Source organism: Thermobia domestica, chromosome 8 (genome assembly GCF_964235325.1).
Source record: "Thermobia domestica chromosome 8, izTheDome1.hap1.1, whole genome shotgun sequence".
Lineage (NCBI taxonomy): Eukaryota > Metazoa > Arthropoda > Insecta > Zygentoma > Lepismatidae > Thermobia > Thermobia domestica.
Window position 1 is genome coordinate 184,577,007 of NC_137461.1, and position 27,629 is coordinate 184,604,635.

Consider the following 27,629-nt stretch of genomic DNA (forward strand, 5'->3'; position numbering starts at 1 on the left):
AAGTCCGAGGGAGCGCGAGTCCAGTTGAGAGAAGTGATCGCGAGCTCGAACCCGGTTGAGGGAAGTGAGCGCGAGTGAGTGCGAGCTCAGTTGAGAGAAGTGAGCGTGAGCCCACTCGAGAGAAGTGAATGCTAGCCCGAGTGAGCGCGAGCTCAGTTGAGAGAAGTGAGGGGGAGTTCGAGTGAATGCGAGCTCACTTAGAATTAGTGAGCGCAGTCGAGTGAACGCGAGCTCACTTAGGATAATGTGAAAAAAAGCAGATCCATCTTTCTCTTTGAAACAAGAGACCGGGCGCTTTTTCTGCCCACATGTTAGAAAGAGTTAGGAAAAAGAATTGAAAATTCTCTTTATTTCCATTGGTGTACATTCTCAAAACACAGTAAATTCTTTTTAAAAAAAAGTTGTTTAAGTAATCGTAAGTCTGCAATATGAAACGAGTCGTCGAGCGAGATTTTAAAATTTAAAAAAATATTACAGTTTAAATGAGTAACAGGACATTTAGGGCCTAAATACATTTTCCATAAAGTTCAATTAATGTTCTTACAAACAATATGCAGAGTGCAGTAAGTTTTATAGTGAGGAGGAAAAATGTATAAGGTAGGATTAGTAATTCAGAGCACATAAAAAATGTGAACTCCATTGTCATTCCGTTCGTTTAACCATTTCACTACCATTTTTTTCGGAGTGAGAAACATTATTATGGCTACTTTAAGTTGTTTTCAAACACACACACACACACACACACACATATATATATATATATATATAACATTTTCCGTCGTTTCGTTTTTCGACATGGGAAGGGTGGGACATTATGTATCCCACTGATATTTTTACGTGGGACCTAAATGTCCCAGTGGTAGTGACATGAACGATCATGTATTTTCAATTATGATACGTATATTGTAATAATAATTTAAAAAAAAAAGGGCCGTATTTATGATTACAAATATTTTACATTTCGGCATCCTTTGCCAAATGACAGTACATGCAACCACTGCTTTATCACTAGCACATTGTTCCTCAATTTCATTGTTTACGTTCAGTTCCACTACTGTCTATTTGATAATGTTCATAACAATTCTGTGAATCATTAGCAGGCTTCTCTTTACTAGTGGAACATCGATTCATAGCAATAACATGCGGTAAATTACCACGGATCCTCTGAGAATGTATCGTGGGACACATATGTCCCAGTGGTAGTGAAAGGGTTAAGATATGAGTGCAGAAACAGAACACCTGTTTCAACTCTCCTTTCAGACCAAGTTCGTAAACAAGAATAAGGAAGACAGTCACTACTTATAATAACTAGTAGTCAGATATTTAGCTCGCAGTGGTCAAGCAATCAGTGGACATTTTCATAGTACGGATAATTTGATGTAACTCCTGGCTGAAAGAAAAATGGATGTGCCTGTTCTCAATCAATGGATTAATCGACGGGATAACTGGCTTAGTGCTGATTGAAAGAATGGAATTTTAAAGATTATGGGACATGCAATATAGAGAGACTTGGTAGCAGAAGTTAAAGTCTCCATTTTATGCAATCATAGCCGACTCCACGATTGATATTTCAAAGAAAGAACAGTTGTCTCTGTGTGAGCTGTATTGACTCTTAATTCATCAAACCCAACAAAATATTTATTAAATATAAACTAATTATTTGCTCAGCAAAACTATATATTTTCGTTAAAATTCAACACGTGTTACAGTTTTACCAGCTAACTCTTTGGCTTCATCAGACACTATGTGATACAGGATAACTGTATATTTAATTATAACAAAGCAAAACTTCTACTTATGGAAAAGATTTATGGGAATGATCACCCCACATGGCACAAACAGAATTCACGATCAAAGCTATTCTAACGAAACTTAATCTGAATGCAGAAAATATACGCGAATAGTGTCATGATGGTGCAGCTATTATGTCAGGACGAGTGAATTGTGTGCAGAAGATAAATTCGACTCAACATCCAAAAGCTGTATACATTCATTGCAATAATCATGCATTAGATCTTCCATTGCAGGAAGTAGCACGAAAATGCGAATCTTTGTGTGACGTGCAGGCCATAGTAAAAGACGTTTGAAACATCAACCTGGATTCTGCAAAACGATAGACAACATACGCCGACATTGTTCGTTGATAGTATTTCAATATACTCTAATTTAATTTGTCAATGAGCCCGAATGATGTTGAGTGAAAGAATCTATTTTAGGACCTGAATAATTAATAAACAGATCACGTTTTGAATAAGTCGTCTTCGTCGATAATTTTATAGAATTAAAATATAATTAATTATTCAATGAATATAAGAATAATATTGAGATAAAAAAATATATGAGAGAATATAAGAATATATATATATGTATTATAATTTATATATACGAGGGTTATTCGAAAAGTAAGATAACCAAGTATGTAAAAATATGTAACGGTACAGGATTCTTTCTTGTAACCAATTTAAGAAGTCCTAGTTGGGAGCCATATATACAACGATATTATATTTTAGTGAATTACTTTTATTTTTATCTTGTAGTTATTTTGGGCAACGATGCTTAAAAGTACACAATCTGTTATGAAGAAGAAAAAGAATATATAAAATATATGTATTGATATAAGATAGATATTCATGTAATAGTAGTTACAGTAACAAGATATAAATATTTGTTTAAAAGTTGCTATGACAACTGAAAAAAAATATTATTAATGGAGAATTGAGAATAAAAGGTTTTTGTGAAATGTATTAGATGTGTCTAATTTCCAGGCTATGCAATTGCTAGTTCTTATGGTGCATGATAGTGGCTACATCTTATTATTCGAATTGTGGGCATAAATGTAATGTTTAAAAGAGAAAATTACGTATAAAGTAAGAAAAATATTATTTATTAGTAAACTGTTACATGCTTGCCTCCGACGATCCTGCACCTTCCTAAACTTCGTGGCGAATACCCCTTGTCAACCTGTCCTCCGTGGTTTTGTTTGGCTGTAAAGTCCTGAGTCTGGCATTCAGAGAACAGTCAAATATCAAGCTATGCGGAATGGAATGCGGAAGATCAAGAAGGAAACTAGTCGTATTTATTAACAATTTCAAAAGTAACAGTTAACAAATACATGCTTATTCAAACTGTCTGGCAATGTACAACATTAATAAAAGTTTTTTTTTTTCGTTGGATTTTAAAGAGTTCATGATTCTGTCGTGGATAAGTGTGATTTAATAAAATAATTGAATTTGGCGAATTAAGTTAAGAGTTTACACAGTCATCTCACCGTCGCATCACTGTTAATACACAGATACTTCACAGTAAGAAGGCAAAGAAAACATAAATAGCCATACTCAGTCCGTTCCCATGCTAAGAAAAAAAGATCCAAATTACTTTTTGTTTTGACGAGCGGATATACTGTGTGCAAGAGAACAAAAAATCATGCCTAGTATCGAGGTACAAGGGATGCGAGAAACGAAAATTCTCAAAATCAAGATGAACCAAAACTTCGAAATATATTGTAGATGCTAGAGTTCAAGACGACAAAATGACAAAATTAAGATGGGCCAATATTTGGAAGTCTAGATAGTAGGGTTCAAGAGGACAGACAGGGAAAATCAAGACATACACCTTTGGGTCAAGAGGCCCATGCAGAACTCAGGACCAACGTTGTAAAAGATTCCTACTTTGTCGAAGGGCACCAAGCAGACCGAAAATTAAGATAATTCTGGACCTGATTGATTGATCGATTATTGGTTGTTGGAAAGAATCAACCGAAAAATCAAGACACATCTTTTGCCAAGAAACTCATCGTCGAAAATTGCACGGGATTTGCTAGCAAAAATCAAGACATGGTACAGACACGCAACTTAACGAAATCAGGGTAGAAAACTCGTCCAAAAAAAATTGTCAAAATTTGGACAAGATTTGCAAAAAATTAAAAAAATAAATAAAAAATAACATCATAAAATATGTATTTCAACCCAAAGTAAAAATTTACAGACGAGGAAAATTACAGTAGAGGTGAGCATCTAAGAAAACAGAGTAGATTTGGGAGACATCATAGCTCTTGATAGTGGGCTGAATCACTTCAAAACGAGAAAGTGAGGTGTGATTTTTAAGCGGGAAATTTATATTTCTGGTGACATCAGGGAAATACGAATCTGCTATCAAATACTGTGAGTTTCAGAGCAGGAGGAAAAGTATAGTTCGTGAACTTTTTCTAGATATTACATATTTCATGACATATTTCAAATTTTTTGCTTTGGAGATTTTGTTATCTTTGTGGATATTCTTGTTTTCACAAGTTACGTAATTAAATCACATTTGTGTACCTAATAATTGTACATAAAATTTAGTTTAATCACGCTGTAAATTTTACTATGTGATCTACTTAGGATAGTTTGATTCTGTGCATAAAAATATTCTTAAACGCTTTTTGGCAAGGGCAATTTGTGCGTCTGACAAGATTTCAGTGCGCTCTAGTAACCCACTTCGAAATCTTGATTTACTTTTGTGATAATCTTGTGTCTTTTGTCTCCGGGAAGGAAAACATTAAAGGTAAGTAGTCGTATTTCAGAGTTGACATTGAAATAAATAAATAAATAAAATAAAGTTGAGATCTTAAATCTTTCCTTAAAAACGAATAGCAGGAAAATTCAATACTTAGCTCTTCTTGACATATATATTCATTGAATTTTACTCCAGATTTCATCTGAATTGTAATAATTGGAATATTTGTGTTGTACTAATAATCTTGAATATATATCTCTATAGGTCGTGATTGGTTATGGACTCCTAATACGAAAGACCCAAAGTACTTGAAAATATTAAAACTGTTTGAAGACCGCAGAACTGCTCCATACTCAATTCACCAAATCGCCTTAATGGGAGCGTCAGAAGGAAAAGAAGTAGGTCAGTGGTTTGGACCAAACACCGTCGCCCAAGTATTAAGGTAATAAAAATTTGGATGAGATTTTAGTTTGTTTGTACTATGTCCTTTACTAGACACTTGTTTTCAGCAAACTTTTCGGAAAATAGTTTAAACATATGAAATCAAAATCAGTATTACAATGTGGAAAGACTTATCATTCGGACGAAGGGAACTGAATGAATTAGAGGTTGGAGAGAAAACAATAAGAATTGATGACGGTTTTTTTTTTTTTTTTTTTTATCTGGGTTATAGATTAGTTAAAATCGGAGTGTAAACAAGAAATAAAAGCAACAATACAAATGACAAAACAAGCGTTAGCAAGATGAAAAGTATATTGTGTCAGCCCTTGAACAAAGAACTGAGAAGAGACTATGAAAGGATACAGGACAGGATAGATATACAGGATGGTCCAAATAAAAGAATCCCGTACCATACTGACGTACAAATTTTCGTAGTTTTTTAATGTCCTTGTTTATAAAAGCCATATTTGTAAAGCTTATATTTGCTATGTTCACACTGTGCTTGGATTGGTTTACGTAAGGTTATTGTTTTGTTGTGGGCATGATGATCGTTACGAGTCTAGGACATTTCGTCATCCTGTCACATTGTCAAGAACTCTAAGCGGTCGCATCCTCAAAGGAAGTGATTATTTCGTCAAATGAAACGGACACACCGTCAAACATAGGGGCAAAAGCGTACTATCTCGTCGAAAGAAACGGTCATTCCGTCAGAGATCATATCTTCAGACGATCATATCTCCTAAACGAACACTTCATCAAAAGAGGTGGACACGTCGTCAGTAGCCCGAAATTGTCATTTCGTTAAACGTCCTCCGCTTCTTCAAACAAATATAAAAGAATCAGCATTATCGCTAAAAGGAACGGTTACTCCATCGAACGTCACATAATCAAACAAACAAACTCTTCCTCAAAGGGACAGTTCGTAATAAATGCATGATGTCAAGTTTGAGTGTCAAGAGCAATAGTTCAAATAGAGGACAGCTTTGGCAACACTAATGCACTAGTGATTTCTAATTCAGCACTGTGTTTCCGGCGTATTCAGGTCAAAAATTGAAACTATATGTAAACGTTTTTTCTCGTGAGCGGTGAAATATTACGGGTATCATCATAACAGTAGGTAAGATCGTTGTTACATGAATATATATATTCATGGAAATTCAAAGCAAATATTCGAATTAGTAATTCGCTGAAAGGAACACGATTAATATATCTAAATAAAAAACGGAAATAATGCTTTCAAACTGACGGCCTATTAACTCTATTATCTTAAATGAATGCGCAATCTTATAAAAAGGACGACCTATGGTATAATAATAGGTGTTTGTAATAACCCTCATAATCTGTTGATTTCGAATTGTTAATTATTTGTTATATCTGCTGCTATAGTTTGTTGTTTAAATGACGTGATGACAAGAGAAGTATGAGTGTAATGAAAATAATACATCATTGAATAGCTGCATTCAACAAAACCATCGTATACAGCGGTAGTCGTTCAGAAACCTATTGCTAAGAACTAGAATCGACCCTTTGCACGCACAACGCTCGACTACAGAGTAATGTTGCCCACGAGACGAGAAATAGACTTTCTCGTCTCGTTTTACTTTGTAAACTTGTGTTGAAAATTTATGCCGCGTTTTTATTTATTTATTTATTTATTTATTATTTTAAATTTCATGTAGATTAGAAGCTATAAAAATACCTCTATGCCACGGTAGGCCCACGAAGGTTATAATATATAGATAGAGAAGGGTTTACTCTTCACTCTGAGGTCTGATATTGGATTATCATTGGCTTCAGTGTGTTTTGTCAGTTGCCAAGTTCTCGCTACCTTGAGTTGGAGCACGTCGTGTGACTACGTACGAAGCAGCTAAAGCCTTTTTCGAACATTCATAATTTCGCTTCCCATGAAGATAGTGTAATTAAAGTTGGGTGCACCAGCTCACGGCCTATATAAAATTGAATGTTTAATCTCAGACCGTTTGCGTAATAGAGAGTCTTCAAAACCTTAGTATTATTATTAATAATAATAATAATAATAATAATAATAATAATAATAATAATAATAATAATAATAATAAGGCACTAACTGACTCACTCAGAAGCACCAATAGAGTACTTCTGTATACGTGGAAACTTGACATAAATGTAACATTTGTGATACAAGTAAAGGGGGAGGGAAATTCGTAAAACGGGAAATTCCCTGTCAGGGGGAATCAGGAGACAAGGGTAAAACATATGACGTCACTTCTGACAGTGATTCAAAACCTATAAAGTACTTCTTGTAAAAATGGAAACTTGAAATTAGGCACAAATGTAAGATTTATGTTAATATAAAACAAGAATTGAAAAAGCCTCAAGTTTCCTCTCTAAGGTGAGAAAAATTAAGGGTATGTACAAAATCACATATTAACTCGGAACTTGTAAAAACGACTGAAAACTATTGATATTCGTACAGACATAGAAGTTTAAAATTTAACCCACATGTAGGACATCAGCTACATGTGAAGAAAAAATGCAAAAGCTCCAATTTTTTTCTTCCAATGGGTAAAATTAGGGGGACAAGGTAAAATTAAAAGATTGAAAAATGAAATGCTGCCGGCTAGGCTGAAGGAGGCGGTGATGATGAGGAATAAATGAAATGGTGGAATGAAGAAAGTGAAAGGAAATGAGAGAACCCCGAGAAAACCTACATACATTGTGTTTGTCCACCATAAAGCTCACTTGGAGCAAGCTGGAATCGAACCAATGGCCCCATGCACCAGAGGTGAACACTCTACCGTTGAGCCACTGCGGCCCCTTAAAAATAAAGATTGAATATCCACTAGTGTTTAGTACACATTCACACTAACAGTCTGTTTGTGTCTTAACATAGTATGAAGATCGTTCTAAAGGTCTTCTAAACAGCATTGATATTCCGGCCAAAACGCAAATGTGAAAAATAAATCCACGTTCTCGTATATGTATCACATCGTTTACCCAGAAAAGGAATTGAGATCTGAAGGAGGCTGTTTAGAGGCTATTTAACTTTAACTTCTGAGTTATCGACATTTTTTTCTTCTGTAGATCAATTCATTTTTAGTCATCCGTGTTTCATTTTTTAGAGCTTAATACTCTAGCTTCTAGCACATAATTAAACTTATGTGTTTCAATATATCCATCAGAGCGTACTTCCACATTTCTGTTATACTGTAGCTGTGCAATGATTTAGGAATAATCTTCCGGATATATTGAATATCATTTTGATCAGCACGAACTAACTATTCGAACTAACCTTGAATACCATTTTATAGAAATGATCAGTAGCGGATTTAGAAAAGTATTTTGGGAGGGTTTTCTCTGATTTAATATTTGGTTTTTCAAAAAATCCATAATTTTTATTTCGGAGCAGCTTGAAGTTTATGGGTACAGGCATAACTAATGTTTCGTTTGTATATTGAGTAATAATCTTCCGGATACAACCTTGAAGACCATTTTATACTGATAATCAGTAGCGGATTTAAAAAAGTATTTTGGAAAGGGTTTTCCTTATCAGGGTTTTTTTTTTTTTTTTTTTTTTTTTTTTTTTTTTTTTTTTGTAAAAATTCCTAATTTTTATTCGACGAGAGCTTGAAGTTTATGAGTAAAGACATAACTAATATTTCTTTTGTTTTAGAGATTCCGTATTTTCGGGGTACAGGCTTTAATCTGAAAGACATCCCCATCCTAACCCTTTTCGCAAATCCGTCATTGCTGGTAATTAATTATAACAACTATTTAAAAACGATAAGAAAGGAAGTCGGCCAGGACTCACAGTACACGCACTATCTCTACATACACAGATGGAATTAAGATAAACTTTTGTCAAAATGGTCGAATGCAGGGTTGAATCCTAAACTTCCCGATAGAAGCGCAAAAGCTAACTACTCAATCATGTTTGCTGCGTAGTTATGCTTAACTTAAATGTATTCTCTCTCTACAGCCAATGGAATCCGAAGATTCAATGCCGCGTTAACAAAAGCTCTCCATTGATTTCTGTCACCCAATTTGATCCAGTTTCTACTCTGTATTCCTATTTCAGTGATATTCTTCTTAATATTGTCCTCCCATCTGCGCCTGGGCCTTCATAATGGACGTTTTCCGATTGGATTTCCAGTTAAAACTGAAAGCATTCCTACTTTCTTCCATTCTGGCTACATGACCTGCCCACCTGAGCCTCCTAGACTTGATGACCCTAATGATGTTTGGTAAACTCTATAAATTATGCACTTCTTCGTTATGAAGTTTCTGCCATTCCCGTTTCTCTTGGGTCCAAATATTCTTTTCAGGATTTTATTCTCAAATACCTGTTTTCTTCCCTCAGCGTAAGCGACCATATTTCATAACCATAAAGCACAATAGGCCTGATTATCGTTTTATATAATTTAAGCTAAAATCCTCGACAGAATTCGCGACGACAAAATATTTTGACCTGAATAATAACACGAATTTCCTGGTTTCAGTCAGCAATTAATTTCTTCGTGGATATGATTTTGGTCTAGTAATATTGGTCATAGATATTTGAAAGTATCCACTTTGACGAAAGTATTATTTGATATTTTGACGCGTCCATAATATGCCGTATTACGATCCCGGTGAACTTCCATGTTTTTAGTCTTCTCTGTATTTCTTTCGATTGTTCTTCTATCATCTCCTATGAGATTTACATCATGGACATACGCCATAACCTGGTGAATATCATTCAGCTTTAGGCCCTGGTTTCTATCTTTGATTTTCCTTATAGCGTACACCAGAACAAAGCTGAATAATAATGGCGATAACGCATCTCCTTCTTTCAGGCCATCTCGAAGTGGAAGCTCGTGGACAAGAATTTTTCTGCTCGGACTTTACTCTGGGATTAATTTAAACACATTTTAATTAATCTAATTAGCTTTTTCGGTATTCCAAATTCTGTAAGAATGTTGTACAATATTTTCCTCCTAACCGAGTCATAAGTCTTTCTAATATCAATAAATAGTTGATGTACTGGGTAATATATTCCATTTGTTTCCGAGTTAAATGATAAATATCTGGTCGATAGTTGATCGATTTCACCTAAATCCACACTGATAATCTCCAATAATTTCATTGTATTGGGTCAATCTTGCTAACAGAATGTTTGGGAGTTTATAGAATGTTGATAGAAGGAAATGCCTGATAGTTATTACTAAGGTCCCGGAGTTTGTTATAACATATTCATTTTACATCGAAATCGGATAATGGGGTGAGATCTTCACGTATCAGACGAAAATCAGCTGAAATAAGCAAAGTTGATAGGACATATTTTCCACATTTTCAAATTTTTAAACTTTTTTTTTTTTTTTTTAACTTTTCTAATGATAAGACATACTTCTATATATATCTTGCAATATACTTGCACAAAATCGGTAATTTTTTAACTTTTTCTTATATGCCTTCTGCCAAAGTAATAAAATCCGCGTTCTCGCTGTGGTTGATTGAACTTACATCAGATTATGTGGAAACGCATTTGGTTTTCTACCAGGTTAAAACTTAGTACGGGATAAATAATACTGCCTTGCGTTATAATGTCGAAAATCGTTTAAAACAAAAAGCTCTCTGGTCATTATTGAACATGCGCACGACAATCACAACTGTTCTTTTTTCCTTTACAGTTTTCCTTTTTAACAAAAACAAACAAATTAACATTTTGTGCTGAAAAAGTAGTTATTTTTACGTCAGTCAAAATCAACAGTAGTTTTAGCCAGCCGTGCAGTGAAGCAAGTGTAGAGAATGCCTCCTGTGAAGCAATCTGTTTCGTTGAAGTTCAGAGCATACGTTGCAGAATTTGGGAGCGATGTGTTCTCTACAGATGACAAGATATTGTTGTGTAAATTCTGTGAATCCAGTGTGGGATATTCGAAGATATCTTCGATATTGGAACATTTTGATACGACGAAGCATAAAAGAAATGTGTGTGAGAAGAAAGCGAAATCACAAACGCTACTTCAACATGTAACATCGTCCCAGAGCAGTCGAATGTTCTCTTTCTCCAAGGACCTATGTAAAGCATTTATCGCATCTGATATCCCTCTGTGGAAGTTGGAAAACCTAATCTTCGTGAGTTTTTGGAGAAGTACTGCGACAACGAAATCCCTCACGAATCCACACTTAGGAAGGCCTATGTGGAAAATGTCTACAGTGAAACTATGTATAACATCCGGCAGAAATTTAAAAATAAAAATTTCTGGTTATCAGTGGACGAAACGACAGACTGTGGCGGACATTATATAGCCAATGTTATTCTTGGTATTTTGGAACCGGAACAGGCTGGAGAAAGTTGGAGAAGGTTAACCATTCTACAATCGCTGACTGTATTGAACAGGTGTTTTTTCCAGAAGGCGTTCCTCGTGACAGGCTTCTCGTACTTGGAACAGATGCAGTTAGGTATATTGTGAAAGCAGGAAAAGCCTTGAAAGTTCTATATCCCAAAATGATCCACATTATCTGTTTGGCACACGGAGTCCACAGACTATGTGAAGAAATTCGAGGAAGATACCCCAACGTAGATCACTTTGTGTCAAATATGAAGAAAATTTTCTTGAAGTGTCCATCATGACGCCAGGCTGCCCCGGATATTGCTTTGCCACCATAGCCGGTGGTGACACGGTGGGGAACCAGGCTTAAAGCAATTCAATATTACTGCGCCAATCTGCGAATTCTTGCCGAAATAGTTGCCGGATTTCAAACTGAAGATGCAGCATGTATTAGTGTTGTTCAGGAATTGCTTAATGATATTAAATTAAAAGATGATATTGTGTACATTTCTGCAAATTTTGGGTTTCTGATGTCATCCATTGAGCGATTAGGGACAAAAGGTGTCAGTGTGCAAGACTGTGTTGAAACCGTAGATAATGTTAGAACAAAGTTGTCAACAGCAAAGGGACCAACAGCAGATTTGGTGAAAGAAGTTCACTGCCATCCTGAACAATAATCCTGGATATGGCACTTTCACCAACACTGCCGCTGTTCTGAGTTGTGATGAAGAATTGAATCTCAAAAATGTTGAAGAAGATTTAACACCTGCAGATACAGTATGTTTGAGGTTAACTTCGTGTTATGTGGAACGTACATTCTCACGCTACAAATCGGTGCTTGTGGATAATAGGCGAAGTTTCACAGAAAAGAACCTGAAGAAGGTCTTCGTGTCACAGTGCAATGCTTAAAACTACTTTTGCCTATTGATTTGTCCAATCTTTATTTTTCAAGGGTATAGCATAGTATGAATAATCTGAAACTTTTGTCGAATTCATATCTTTGGAGACAGGAAAGTGTTGTCAGTGACTTTCGAAAGATAGGTTGAACCCTGGGCTTTTTAGTCACGTCAGTTTGATTGAAGTCGTATTTTGTGGGGGTAGAGAGATTCATATCCTAACTATATATAAAACTACATGAGCTGACATAAATTATTGAGCACTTACTGTAGGGCTACAATGATTAAATTTGGCATGATTGTAGCTTTCCGGAACTAACCCACAGGAAAATTGTCAATAGTGAATATTTTTAATTTTTAGGCGGTCTAAAGAGGGGATGAAAAATTTCCCTATGTTATTTAAATGGACCTTTTTTTGGACTTATAATCTCATGTTTTAGGTACTTAGAGTTGGAATAGAAACTTGAAATTCGTTATGCTTACACATTTTCGTGAGCACTACCTAAGTAAATCAGTACAAGTAAAAAATTCCGACCTTACAGTGGTTTTATAGGGAACTGAAAAATCTTTCCCATGTTATTTATATGGGACACCTTTTACACCCTCAAATTATTGAGCACTTCCTGCAGGGCTTCAATGATTAAATTTGACATGATTATAGCTTTTCGGGACAAACCCACAGGAAAATTGCCAAAAGGGAATATTTTTAATTTTTAGAGGGTCTAAAGAGAGGATGAAGAATTTCCCCATGTTATTTAAATGAGACTTTTTCTGGACCTATAATCTCATGTTTTATGTACTTAGAATTGGAATAGAAACTTGAAATTCGGCATGCTTGTACGTTTTCGTTAGCTTTACCTAAGTGAATCATCAGAAATGAAAATTTCTAACCGTAAAGTGGTTTTATGGGGAACTGAAAAATCTTTCCAATGTTATTTATATGGGACGTCTTCTATACCCCAAAATGTTTAGGCACTTCCGGCAATATTAGAATGATGAAATTTGGCATGATTGTAACCTTCCAGGACTAACCGACAGAAAAATTGCCAAAAGTAAAAAATTCCAACTTTAGAGTGGTTTTATAGGGAACTGAAAAATATTTCCAATGTTATTTACATGGGACACCTTTTACACCCTCAAATTATTGAGCACTTCCTGCAGGGCTACAATGATTAAATTTGACATGATTATAGCTTTTCGGGACAAACCCACAGAAAAATTGCCAAAAGTGAATATTTTTAATTTTTAGGGGGTCTAAAGAGGGGATATAGAATTTCCCCATGTTATTTAAATGAGACTTTTTCTGGACCTATAACCTCATGTTTTAGGTACTTAGAATTGGAATAAAAATTTCAAATTCGGTATGCTTGTACGTTTTCGGTAGCTTTACCTAAGTGAATCATCAGAAATGAAAATTTGCAACCGTAGATTGGTTTTATGGGGAACTGAAAAATCTTTCCAATGTTATTTATATGGGACGTCTTCTATACCCCAAAATGTTTAGGCACTTCCGTCAAGATCAGAATGATGAAATTTGGCATGATTGTAGCCTTCCAGGACTAGCCGACAGAAAAATTGCCAAAAGTAAAAAAAATCCAACTTTAGAGTGGTTTTATAGGGAACTGAAAAATCTTTCCATGTTATTTATATGGGACATCTTTTACAGCCCCAAATTATTGAGCACTTCCTGTAGGGCTAAAATGATTAAATTTGACATGATTGTGGCTTTTCGGGACAAACCCACAGAAAAATGCCAGAAGTGAATATTTTTAATATTTAGGGGTTCTAAGGAGGGAATGAAGAATTTCCCCATGTTATTTAAATGGACCTTTTTGACGTATAATCTCATGTTTTAGGTCCTTTGTATTGGAATAAAAGCTTGAAATTCGGTATGCTTGTACGTTTTCGTTAGTTTTACCTAAGTGAATCATCAGAAATGAAAATTTGCAACCGTAGATTGGTTTTATGGAGAACTGAAAAAATCTTTCGCATGTTATTTATGTGGGACGTCTTCTACACCCTAAAATGTTTAGGCACTTCCGGTATGATTAGAATGATGAAATTTGGCATGATTGTAGCCTTTGAGAACTAACCGTGAAAAAATTGCCAAAAGTGATTATTTTTAATTTTTCAGGGGTCGAAAGGGGATGAAGAAATTCATATGCTATTTAAATGGGCGTTTTCTTGGGATACAAAATCTTATCTTTCAGATAGTTGAGATAGGAAAAAAAAAGAAAGTCGGTGGAATTCCGCTCCGCTGCAGCTGCCTTTGTCCCCACTTTGAACTCATATTCCATACACGCCCTTATGACGCTCTGTGGAGGTCTCATTCACTCTGTTCTTACACAAGTTCGCAATGTAACTGAACTACCATAACCAGGTAGTATGCTGCACATACGCAGAACAACAGCTGACCTTCGTCTTATCCTCATTCGCATTCAACTCACGGTGGGAGGTCCAATTGAACACAGACCTCCACAAAAGCGACAGAACTTTCTTGCTTACCTTTATAAATTAACAGAAATAAAAAATTCAACTTTGGTGGGGTTTATTTATAGGAATTCCTTTTATATCTCAAAATTATTGGGCAATTTCTTTAGGATCACAATGATTAAATTTGGCATGTCAAAGGAAAATTGCCAAAAGTGAATATTTTTAGTTTTTAGGAGATTTTTGAAACGGGTATTACGGAACGTCTTTGTTACAGTTGCTTTATATGTTGTATTCTTGTTGATCTCTTGTTAAAATGCACGGTTATTGTTACCTTAAGTTATCATTATAGCGGTTGCTGTTAATTGTTTAATTTCATTTAATGTTATTTGTTTTAAACAGTTGTGCACTACATATCAAATCAGTACCTCCGATAATTGTAATCGTTCCGAGGACAAGAACCTGCGCTCTCTACACAGCGCATCATTCGCATAGGAGCATGAATCTCCTTGACATTCCTGGAAACATCTGTACATGTTCATTACAGACAAAAGTTATAGACGCCGTGATAAAAATTGGCAAATGATACTATAAAAGGGAGATTTTTTCGATTATTTTTTCAATATCTCGGACCGTTTGCAAGATTTGAGCCTACTTCCGTTTGAAGTTTCTAATTCATGTATGATAAGTGTATTCTTTCTTCTTGCATTCAGTATGTAATAAGCAAACAGATTACATACACAATTAATTACAATGTCAGTTATAGATGGTGTTCAATGGGCAAATCACTGCAAAAATAAAAGTTCGTCTTAGACTGCAGAAATGGTTATCGTTCCTTTTCAATTATTTGGGCATAAAACAAACGTCTGAGACATTTACAACCCTAATATACAACGATGTGGTGTTGCAATGCATAATGCTTAGGATATGATGCTCTTTTTTTTTTTTTTTTTTTTTATTTCAACACTTCCAGTGTACCCGTAAAAATGTAATAAAGAAATAACAACTATACCCAGGGAACAACACCATCGGACTTTCATTTCGGAGTATGATAACATGTCTGCTGCAAAAATTCCTTTTCACTTATACTTGATAGTAACATAAGAGTCTACGCAAAAAGAAATCCCTTTAAGCTTCTTTATGGAGAATGTTTGGTGCCTGTCCAAATACAAATCATATTGAACTTCATTTTCACACTATGATACGAACCTTCCCAGACACAAATACCACTTACGTTCCACTTTTTTTAGTATACGAAAGACATGACGAAGCAAAAGCTTTCATTCAAAGGAGTATGCGTGTAGCAGGATACTACAGGGGTGGTTACTACAAAGTTACAAGAAAATGAATCGACCTTTGCCTTACAAATATGCAAGAGTTATGGTCGAACAAAAATCCCATATTTCTTTTTTGAAAATTATAAATAAGAAAAAAAAAAAAAAACCTCTGAAAATGAGAATCCAACATCATCATTCATTATACAATAAGTCGATAAATTGTGGTTGACAAAACAAAGGTTGCTATAAAAAAATAAACTGTGAGTTATTAAGCAGAGTATTAAGGAGCAAAGGATGATAAATATGAGATCTGGGGATGCTGGGCCGATTTAAGGAAACATTAAGAATAAATGCACGAACATATGACATGCGAGGCCGTAGGCCGAGCAAATACGGGGGTCTGGGGCGAACCCCCAGCTGGCCAAAGGCTAGTATATATATATATATATATATATATATATATATATATATGGTACTTGTGCGCGTTCGTAAAATATATTAAGAATAAGATATATATATATATATATATATATATATATATATATATAATATCCGTCTTGGAGTGAACATTAAAGTAAATTATCTGAACAATTAAATAGAACTCAGAAAAACGACATGCATAAAGTATAACTTTCCAATTGTAAAACAACTGTTGATCATGTTGAAGCAAAGCTAAATTCAATTACCAATATTTTTGATGCAGAAGGAAATTCCAGGGTGTCTACTAGTCTGGAAAACATGGAAAATCTGGAAAAATTAGGGAATTTTGTAATTTCTGGAAAAGTCGGGGAAATCGGGGAATTTTCTATATATTCTGGAAAATTTGGTAAAGTTACGTTTATTTCATTGCTTTTACATTCTATCTGCACAATGTTTGGAAAATAACTTTTCGCTACATTAGCAGTCATCATAAAATGAAGGACTTGTGAAAGGAGTTGGCAGCCCTTGCTTTTGGAGCTCGTGGTTTCTGGTCTCTACGTTAAAAAATGATCCTCATGTCCAGGGGTGTAGCTAGGCTATTACAACCGGTGACCTCAAGTAAAGTCCTAAATAACACATGTTCTGATCTTGTTGATTTTAATGTAGCGATAAGTGAAAGCCTAACTATGTATAGTTAACTCTAATTTATAATGTAATGCGTACTTACATTAGTTAGATATAAACCCCTATTCCATTTCCTCCATATTCCATTTTGAGTGCATTTTAGCATTCCGCGTATCTTTTGTGATGTTTAGTATTATTTTGCAGGTAATTTCTGTGAATATTTTTGGTATGCTTGTAAATTTTAAATAAGATCATTTTTTGTAGCAAATGCTCATATTTTGATAGAAAACTTGAATGTAGTTGACAGAGCTGAGCGATTAATACCACAGTTGATGTATGTCGATTCAGTTTCAGGTAGTAATCGAGAAAAATCTTGTGACATCTTTAAAATTGTTAAATCATGTCTGAAAGATTCTTTGCTTGGAGCTAAATTAGCTTTCTTCCAAACCGTTGCTGCAGACATTCAACTTTTTTGCAAAATTTCAGTCAGACGTGCTAATGCTTGCTTTTGTTTGTGATTGAAGCAACAAGTTCTGAAGACCTGATGAGTTTGCTAAAAGATGGTAGTAAAGGTCTGTGTTCGGCTAAGCAGGTTGATGTCGGATTTGTAACACGAACAGCATTAAAATCTGAACTAGATATCCTTCGTTTTGTTAGGGATTGTTTGCATATTTTAACAGGTTTTTGTAAAAAGATTCTGTGTAAATTGCCATTGAAATACAGACTCACTTATGGTGCTGGATGCCTCTCCAGATTCAGTTTTAGACAAGAGATTTGGAGAGGAACAAATAACCGTAGCATTGGAAATACTTGTAGAGAATCATCATTTGTCTGGCCCTGCTGCTAATGAAGCAAAACCACTCTACAGTGAAATTTCTACTCAAGATTTAGTTATCACAAGAATGACTAATTTTGATGTGACTAAGGATCACTTGCGGTTCTTCATTCTTGACAACACTGGCACTAGCGACAACTTTTCAGCGTTCGTTAAGAAAATTCTAGTGTTATCACAGGGGAACGCTTCCATTGAACACAGTTTCAGATTGAATAAGGAGTTTCTTGTGGATAATCTTCACGAAATGTTTAGGCAATACCAATCTCAAAACAATTAATTCATGCAGCAAGAAATGCAAATGCCAAATGGAAAGAGGTTCTGAGAAGGAAACAGACAAAAACAGGCGTAGAAAAATCATTCGAAAGAAAGGAAGAGCAGCTGCAGAGTTGGAGAAACTGAAGGAAAAAAATCCTTGAGAAGGCAGCAAAAGAAATCAACGATGTTGATGAGCACATGAAAAACCTTAAAAAGAAAGATACAGGAACGTGATCATAATTGGAAATCTCATATATATTTTAGTGTTCTAGATTATAAAAATTTTCTGTATTCAGTATTCTACAAAGAAATACTAAATGTAGAATACTTTTATAATCTAGAATACTAAAATCGGAAATGTTTATTAGTATTTGTATCTCTCAACGACATTCTTGTTAGTATCCATAAATATCTGTGTGTATTGTCGTGTATGTATTAGCCCTACTTCATGTCCTGGAATAATAAAAAATCTAATAGAAGTAAATCACTTGAATAGTCTAGTTTAAGTAACTGAGTGCACCTCACAAGTATGTGGTATGAAATGTAAAATTTTAATACTCATTTTTGTGTATTGTATATGTTTTGTCATTCACACTTCCTGTATTTGAACTATATATATATATATATATATATATATATATATATATATATATATATATATATATATTAGTTGTATTGAAACAAGGAGCGGAAAGGAATGGCTGTAATGGGAGATGGAAGACCATCAAAAAATACATTGTATTTAACAATATTGTTCTTTCCAGGAATAGATGGGTACTTATTTTAGCGTTGTTCATATTTTTATAATAGCTGTCGCAACTAAGAGAATAGATATTATAAAACAAATGTAAGACTATTCATGGCTTTGGTATCGCGTCTCTTTTGTTAAAACAAATGTTTAGAGAATAGCAGTTACTTAACTTCATTAAAATAGTGTCTGGATTTCTTTCTTTTTTTTGGGGGGGGAGGGGTCTGGAAAACCTGGAAAAGTCAGGGAATTTTATTTGTCTGAAATAGTAGACACCCTGAAATTCCCGATCAGCTCTTTTGATAGATTTCTTGAAATAATGCCTTCTTCCGCCTCTCATATTTAAGTTCTTTGGCGCAGTCAATGTTGATTCCATATTATGCTCCACTCTAGTTTATATGTGAATTGTACCAGGAGCATGCGAAAAGTTTGCAGATACTAAAATTCAAATAGCGCTGTCGTACTGAATCTTATTACGTTTAAAAACGAATGTCTCTTGTGGCGAAAGGTGTAACTGCAAGGCTGCAGGTTTGTATTTTAAAATTAGAGTTCTAGAAGCGTAGATAAGTTAAAACCCGCCCGTCAGCAACAATAGAGCTCGAGCAACGCGATTTTTGTGCAATGAACTTTTACGATTTTAAGTACTGTTTAACGCAAGGACTGCCATAGTTTTATAAAATATATGTTTTCTAACATTAATTGTATACCAATTTCAGCTTAGTCAACCATTATAATAGACGTTGCTCAGATTTTTATGGAAGGTGAGCGGAATGTATGTATAAGCAATTGATTATTATTTGTCTCTATAGAATAAGTGTTCTCATATATAAATATTCACCGTTATTTATTCCATCCGTGTAATGTGGGTTCTTGTCACCACAGCATGGCGCGTGTTCAGGTTGCGGATCGAGGAGAAGGCCTCTAGATATAGAGGCTAGCTGTGAATATATTGAATAAGCAGTCGCGGACAGACGACCTCATTCGTCTCATTCGTGAAAAAAAAAAAAAAAAAAAAAAAATCAAAAACATTCACAGAAGCTTCGGACTAGGGCTCATAACTTGGCACGACCCAGCGAAAGAAAATGGACATGGGATTTGGGACATGGAATATTAGAAGTCTTTATAGGGCAGGCGCGTTAAAATCCGTAACGAATGGGTTAGAGAAATACAGGATGGACCTAGTAGGAGTTCAGGAAGTTAGGTGGGAAGGAATTGGAACTGTGAATTCCGGAAATTTTACGTCCTTTTACGTGGAAGGAAATAAAAATCACCAATTAGGAGCAGGGTTTTCATTCACAAACGAATCAGCAATTAAGTAGGTTGAATTTGTTGATGATATATACTATCTTTTATTACTGTTAAGAATCGATGGTGTGACATTATTGTTTTAAGTGTACATGCCCCGACAGAGGATAAGGATGACGATATAAAAGACAGTTTTTACGAAGAAGTGGAACGGCTATCTGACCAACTCCCGCGATACCATATGAAAATCATACTAGGGGATATCAATGCGGAGGTAGGACGAGAGGATATTTTCAAACCGATTATAGGGAACGAAAGTCTGCATAAGAAAAGAAATGACAACGGTGTTAGACTCGTGAACTTTGCAAGATCTAAAATAAAAACCTTATCCTAAAGAGTACAAAATTCCCACATCGCACGTTCATAAATACATTTGGACCTCACCAGACGGAAAAACACATAATCAAATTGATCACGTTTTAGTAGATAGAGGAAGACAATCTAGCATAATTGATGTCCGGTCGTTTAGAGGGGCTGATTGTGACACTGACCACTACCTGGTAGCAGCCATAATACGAAAGGCTTACGACTCGGTTAAGAGAGGAACATTGTACAACATTCTTACAGAATTTCGAATACTGAAAAAGCTAATTAGATTAATTAAGATATGTTTAAATGAATTCGAAATAAAGTCCGAGTAGGATTTTTTTTTTTTTTTTTCACGATCTTTCACTCCAAGAACGTCCTGAAACAAGGAGATGAGTTGTCCCCATTATTATTCAAGTTTGTCCAGGATTATTCTATAAGGAAAATCAAAGATAGCAACCAAGGACCAGAGTTGAATGGTATTGACCAGGTTAGGACCTTTGCTGATAATGTAAATTTAGTAGGGGATGATAGGAGAACAACAGAAAGAAATGCAGAGATCTTATTAAACGCTTGTAGGGACATGGGCTTAGAAGTAAACGCACAGAAAACTAAATACATGAAAGTTCGTCGGGACCGTAGTACGGCAAATGATGACATTAAAATATCAAATAATACTTTTGATAAAGTGGATACTTTCAAATATATAGGATTAGTATTAACAGACGGAAACAATTTTAACGAAGAATATAAAAGTCGACTAAAAGCAGAGAATTCGTGTTATTTTTCAGTTCAAAATCCTTTGTCGTCGTGAATTCTGTCGAGGAATTTGAAGCTTAAAATATATAAAACGATTATCATGCCTGTTGTTCTGTATGGTTGACCTACAGTATATACACTTTATCACATTGACATTTCACCCGATAGACGCCACTGCTTTGTAGGGGTCAGTAAAAAATGCCTTAAAATTTGTTAAATATTTGTCCATGGATTTAGGAGGAACTTCTGTAATTTTGATGTTGTGTCTTTGATGTTGTGTCTTTGCAGAATATTCTTGATTATGCCGAGAAATGTGGAGCCAAAGAAACACCAATCCAGTTGTTAGTTCCTGCATCTGTTGTTGGTTGATGGTGGGTGCCGACGATCTCCTGTTGTACCTATTTGTACCAGTTTTGGATCAAAAGATCCAATATATTTCAGGAGTTTTTCTTTTTGTAGGCCTTATGTCTGGAGAACTATGTACAGTGTAGCCAACCCCAAACTATCATTTAACTCACTACGATGTGCTTATTCCGTAAAAAATACGAAAACTCGATTTAGGGGCCGTTCAAAAATTTTGTGGCTCCAGATCCGAAAAGTCCAATACATTTCAATCAAGAATCTTCTTGTACGCCGTGTATCTCGAGAACTACATATAGTGTATCCAAATAGCTCAGTATGATGTGTTCATTTTGTAAAAATACGAAAACTCGATTTAGAGGCCGTTCAAAAATTTTGTAGCCCCCGATCCAAAAAAAAAAAAAAAAAAAAAAAAAAATTCCAATATATTTTATTCAACCGAAAAAATTCTTGTACGCCTTATATCTCGAGAATTACTTATAGTGTAAGCAAACCCGAATTATCACTTAAGGCAGTATGATTTGCTTATTCCGTAAAAAAATACGAAAACTCGATTTAAGGGCTGTTCAAAAATTTTGTGGTCCTTGATTCAAAAAATCCAATATATTTCCTTCAATCCAAAATCATCTTGTACGCCTTATATCTCGAGAACTATATATAGTGTAGCTAAACTCAAAGTATCACTTAACTGTATGATGTGCTCATTCCATAAAAAATATGAAAATTCGATTTAGGTGCTGTTCAAAAATTTTATGTGCCATGACCCAAAAACTAATTGTTGGTCAAGATCGCAATCTTTCGTTGCAATTTTTTTGTTGATCATTCGCAAAATCCTTGGCCAAGATTGCAATCTTTTGATCCATTTTTGGATCATTCCTAAAATTCTTGTTGTAATAAAGATTTTTGGAAACCATTTCCCTGTCCAATTTCTAATAAATATTGTATTTCCTTATTGAGATCCTCAGGGAAATCTGAAAATAAAAGAGTTCTCCTGAAAAGGTTTTTCCAGACATTTAATTTCTGAAGCCATGAATGTGATGATTTAAAGTTGATATAATTTGTACCAACAGAAGGTTTGCGATATACCGAGGTAACGAACTTATTCTCATGTCTTTTGATGGTAATGTCAAGGAAGTTAAGAGCACCATTTTCTTCAAGTTCCATCGTAAATTTTATTCTAGGATGAATCTGATTAAACTCGTCAAATATTTATTTAATTTATATTTAATAGTGTGATTCGATGCATCACTAAGAAGTATGATAATGAAAAGCAAAATAAGGAAAAAGTAACAGCGATTATATTGTTAAAAAAGTTTTTTTAACTCTGACATTCTGAAGATTTGTAAAGTTGGTAGCTCTTTTCAAATGTGCCCATTTGTTTTTAATCCATAATGACTTGGAGAAACGGATAATTGGAATTATACACCACGAAGTTACGTTCATTTTTTACGATAAAACAGAATAACTTATTTATCACAAAGTCTGGTTTCTAATTGTGACCAACTGCTATTCTTATCTAATTCGTTATCCTTATTTTAAACAGTTTAACCGAACACAATTTTTCTCTCCGTAACTTAAATGTAAAGAAGCAAGCATAACAAAACGGATATATATTTCTAGGCCAATACTATGAAACAAATATGAAAAATAGGAGGGCAGAAAAGAGTACTGCTAAAGTCCCGTATTTTAGCCAATAATCTAGTTTTTGAAAAATATGCTCAAGTCTTGAATTAGGAGAGTCGTTTGAGCCACTTTACAGATAGAATAAAGTGTCGAAGGGGATATGGTGTCTGCCATCAAGTCTATAGTCTGTTTGAAATAATTTGGTTTGTAGTGAGTAGCAGATTGTGTTCTTGAGAAGCAACAGACGCTTAAAGGCAAACGTCGGGTTTTCAAGAAGATTAATCTCTGAGCTTTAACTGTATGTAAGATCGAAATAGAACCATTCTGTCATAAAGGAAAGAAAATGATAAACTGTTTTCTTTTGAAAAATAGCCCACTTCGATGATAAATTATGATCATAGATGCATCACATTTCTAGGATTTTGTATAGCAAACTGCAATATGATACCGCTTAAATAAAACCCTATATATATATACAAGGTGTAATAGCTCGTTGTTTACAACACTTGGGAGATGATTCTAGACATGAAAACAAGAAAAAATGTCTATGTAACACAAAGTCGAATACCGCGTCTATCCGGAGTTGCGGGTATCCGTTGAGAGTGTAAGCCGATTCAAGATGGCGGAAGAAACATGTTGTGCGTGGTTGCATACCAACACGCAAGAAGTACACGCGCACAGCACAACAGAGAGTGACATTACATACTGAACAAGAACAGCATTAGTGTTCACAGGCGTATCAATGTGCATAATGATCTAAGGAAGTGGACGCATATTTCACATACTGTTAAGCAGTAAGTTCATTGTAGAACGGTATTGGAACTGTCCACCATTCAACTCAGTACACAAATGACACCGAACTCCTGCGATCAAACATACCTGGCATGTCGGAAATAAGCGCTGCAGATGTGACAACTCGAGCAATGAAATCCTAGACTGTTTTGACAGGGGTTTCGCACACAAGTTGTTTCACCTATCTCCACAGAAAGAAATCAAGCAGTATGATGTCAGAGAAGCGAAGTGGCCATAACACAGGTCCAGCCTTGCCCATCCAACGCTCGGTATACGTTTCATTAGAGAAGGCTCTGACATGATGGTCAAAATGCGCAGGGACACCGTCGTGTTGGAATCAGATTCTCTGCCTAAGTGCCAAATGCACGTGTTCTAAAAGTTCCGGTAAGGCCTCATGTGAGATACGTGTCACCACAAATTCGGTTAGATAACACGTAAAGCCCAGTTAGATGGTCATTTAAAATGCCGCACCACACATTGTCTGCAAATCTATGGTGATGGTCGTGCACCAGTGGCATATGGATTTTCCTACATGCAGGACTGTTGTGATTGTTGAACACACCCGTCTTGGTAAATTGCTAAGAAATATTTCTTTGCTGGTCTACAGAAATCAAGGTTGGAAAACTCGGAATGGCGATAGTTTGACGTAAGTACCGTTGACAAAAGTCAACACATCGGGGAAAGTCTTCTGGCAATAGATCATGCACTTTCTTCAACTTTAGTGGATTCATAGCTTCGTCATGGAGGACGCGCCACACACTCATATGACTGGCGTGTAGTGTCTGGGCTATACCGCAAGTGCTGGATTGAGGCCGGATTGCCGCAACAACTTCCTCTTGAAACCTAACAGTTTGCACATATCGAATTCTTCCAATATCCATTTGGGGTCTCAGAGCACTGTTTCCCGGAGACTAAGATCGATCCGTTGAAAAAAGACGTGCGGCAGTATTCGTCGATTAGGGAACCCATCGCCTCGCCTCTCGTCTATTACCCCTTGCCTTCCCATACATGAGATGCATATCAGCCAGCTCGGATAGTAAGAAATGTGCCATCCTGGCTAAAACGTGATATCACATACAAACAACTCTCTTAGTTAACCCCAGAGCACTGTCTTCCAGTTGTATTCTTTCAGGTCACCCCGAAATGTAAGTATAATTCGTGCATTGAAAATGATGGTTTTCCTTCAAACATGTACGTCTTATATACCTGATGAAGTTAGCTGACATCATCCATATGACCCCTTATTCATCCACAAACTTGCTATGGAAAGTGATGGTAGGCCACCCTAATTCATTTAAACGCTCTTTATGACATTGGAGCAACTTCGACGATGCCGGGTTAAGGTAAGGGGGACAGGGATTTTAGGAAAGGTGTCGTCCTGGCATTGCCTAATGTGACTAATAAAAAACGCTGCAAAACCCTGGTCAGGGTAGCACCACAAGATATCGAACGCCGGCATACCGACTGGGAAAATGTTTTTACCCAACTGATAATATTCTTGCTGTTGTAATCAGCATATCATAATGTGCAATATTTGTAATACCGTCACTACGAATGTGGTTAATTACATGCTTCATGTACTCATGTACTTCTTCCTGTATGCTGCTATGCAACCCCGCACATCATGTTTCGTCCGCCATCTTGAATCGACTTACGCTATCAACATCTATCATAGCATGCGTACGTATTGCAGTCAAGCCATACATTTCGCGTATTTTGGTCCATGTATCCTTCAGGAAATTGCTGAGAATCCCTCTCTTTTGGGAAATCCCCTGTGTCCTCAGTGTACACAACCGATTCCTGCACCTTTGGATTTTCTGCGTACTATTTCTTTGTCTGTCGCCTGTCGCTGCAGTTCTATAACTCGTCGTTATTCCACAATTCCAAGTGGACGTTCATTTCTTCATACTTTCGGACAGTGTTGGGCAAAATCAATTGAAATCAATTGCAATTGATCAATCAATTGAAAGTAATTGCTCTGAAAATCAATTGCAATTGATTTCAATTGCAATTGATTTCAATTTGTAATTGACAATTAATTTCAATTGCAATTGAATTCAATCATAAAATTTGCAATTAAATTTTCGTCAATTGTTAATTGTTAATTGGTCACCAGGCAATTGAAACTTTTAATTGTTAATTGTCAATTGCAAAGGGTGCAATTGAAACATTTAATTGTTAATTGCAATTGACAATTGAAACTTGTAATTGTTAATTGTAATTGTTAATTGCAATTGAAATCAGCAATTAAAACTGAAGATAAGAAGATGTGTGTGTATTGTGTTGTCCACTTGTTACTGTTTTACATATTTCAAATAAGGTACTTATAACAAATGCTGGATACCTACCATCCCTTCCCCCCCCATGGGAAGAAAGCCGGGAAACTAAGTATTTTTTAAAATATATTATGTTTATGGTTCTATCCCCCTCGAAAGAACTCTATATGCCCGTCATGCATACAATAGGAATGGGCACCAACGAGTTCGAGCGAGTTTTCTTTAAAACTCGACTCGACTCGAAGCAGACATCTTTGAGCTCGACTTGAGATCTCGGCTCGAAAAATTTCCCCCAACTCGACTCGAATTCGGATCGAGTTTCCAGTCGAGTCGAGCCAATTCGAGCTAAATTCTTTGTGTAGTTCCAAGTACTACTATCTTCAAGTATCGTACATAGACAATATAATTATCAATGATACTACTACTACTACTATAATTAATTATCATTATAACACCGTGTACCTGTATAAACATGGAATATAGGCGGTTTGTATCGGAATACTAAAAATTAGTTGACTGTCGATCTCGGTCGTCAAGAAATCTTCAGGAGGCAAGGACATCGGTCACGAGGTTCTTGGTTTGAGTTCAGGAGGAGCAAGTATTCGGGCTCGAGCCAAAAATTATTAAAAGTTATGGGACTCCAGCCAAACATGTTCAAAACTGCTCGACCCGGGTTTAGGGTTGTCAACAGCTCAAGCTGCTCGCTCACAGCTTATTCACTTATCGAGCCGAACCGAGAAGTGAGCCGAGCCAACAGCTCATCCAACCGAGCCAGCTCGAGCCGATGGCTCACACGAGCCGAGCCGAACCGAGCTGATTGCTTACCTCAACCGAGCCGGTTCGAGCCATCGGCTCAGTTAAGCTGACTCGAACCCAGCCTATGGACTCGTTTCAACGGAGCCGGTTCAAGCCATTGGCTCAATTGAGCCCAGTCGATGGGTAATCCCAACCAAGCCAGTTCAAGCTGTACGCTCAGTTGAACCGATCCGAGTCGGTTGACATCGCTATTCCGGTTGGGCTTCTTTGGCTAAAAAATTGGACCGTGCAGTTCTCAGCCTTGATGGTAAGAATTACAAAAAATGATATTAAATCTTTAGTTTTACGTCCCACGATTATGCCGGTTAGGCTAAAGGAGACGGTGATGATAGGAAATGAATGAAATGAAGAAAGTGGGAAGAAACGGGAAAATCCCGAGAAAATCCACGAGCACGGTGTTTGTTCACCACAAAGTACAAACTGCGCGAGCTGGGATCGAACCAGGGACCTCAAGCACCGGAGGTGAACGCTCTACCACTGACACACCGCGCCAACTGGTAAGAACTACAGTATATACTTATATTGGTGCTTACGGCGTCATTAACTTGTTCCGCCGTACTTTGTTTTGCATCTTTTGTGCGTGTTTTGTGTCGCTTTATGCGCCTATTCCTACATTTTGTGCATCACTGGAAGTGGGTCAAAATGGGCCTACAAATATGGCGGAACAAGTTATTGCTCTTCC

The 27,629-nt window shown here is 36.0% G+C and overlaps 1 protein-coding gene across 8 annotated transcripts in view; it reads left to right on the forward strand.

Moving 5' to 3' along the window:
- Atg4a (Autophagy-related 4a) overlaps window positions 1-27,629 on the forward strand; it is a 440,329-nt gene that overhangs the window by 152,591 nt on the left and 260,109 nt on the right. For all 8 annotated transcript variants that reach the window (XM_081769296.1, XM_081769295.1, XM_081769301.1 and 5 more), the window contains one exon: window positions 4,759-4,936. In XM_081769296.1, coding sequence (XP_081625422.1) covers window positions 4,759-4,936 — 178 coding nt within the window. The remainder of the gene's footprint in view (window positions 1-4,758; window positions 4,937-27,629) is intronic.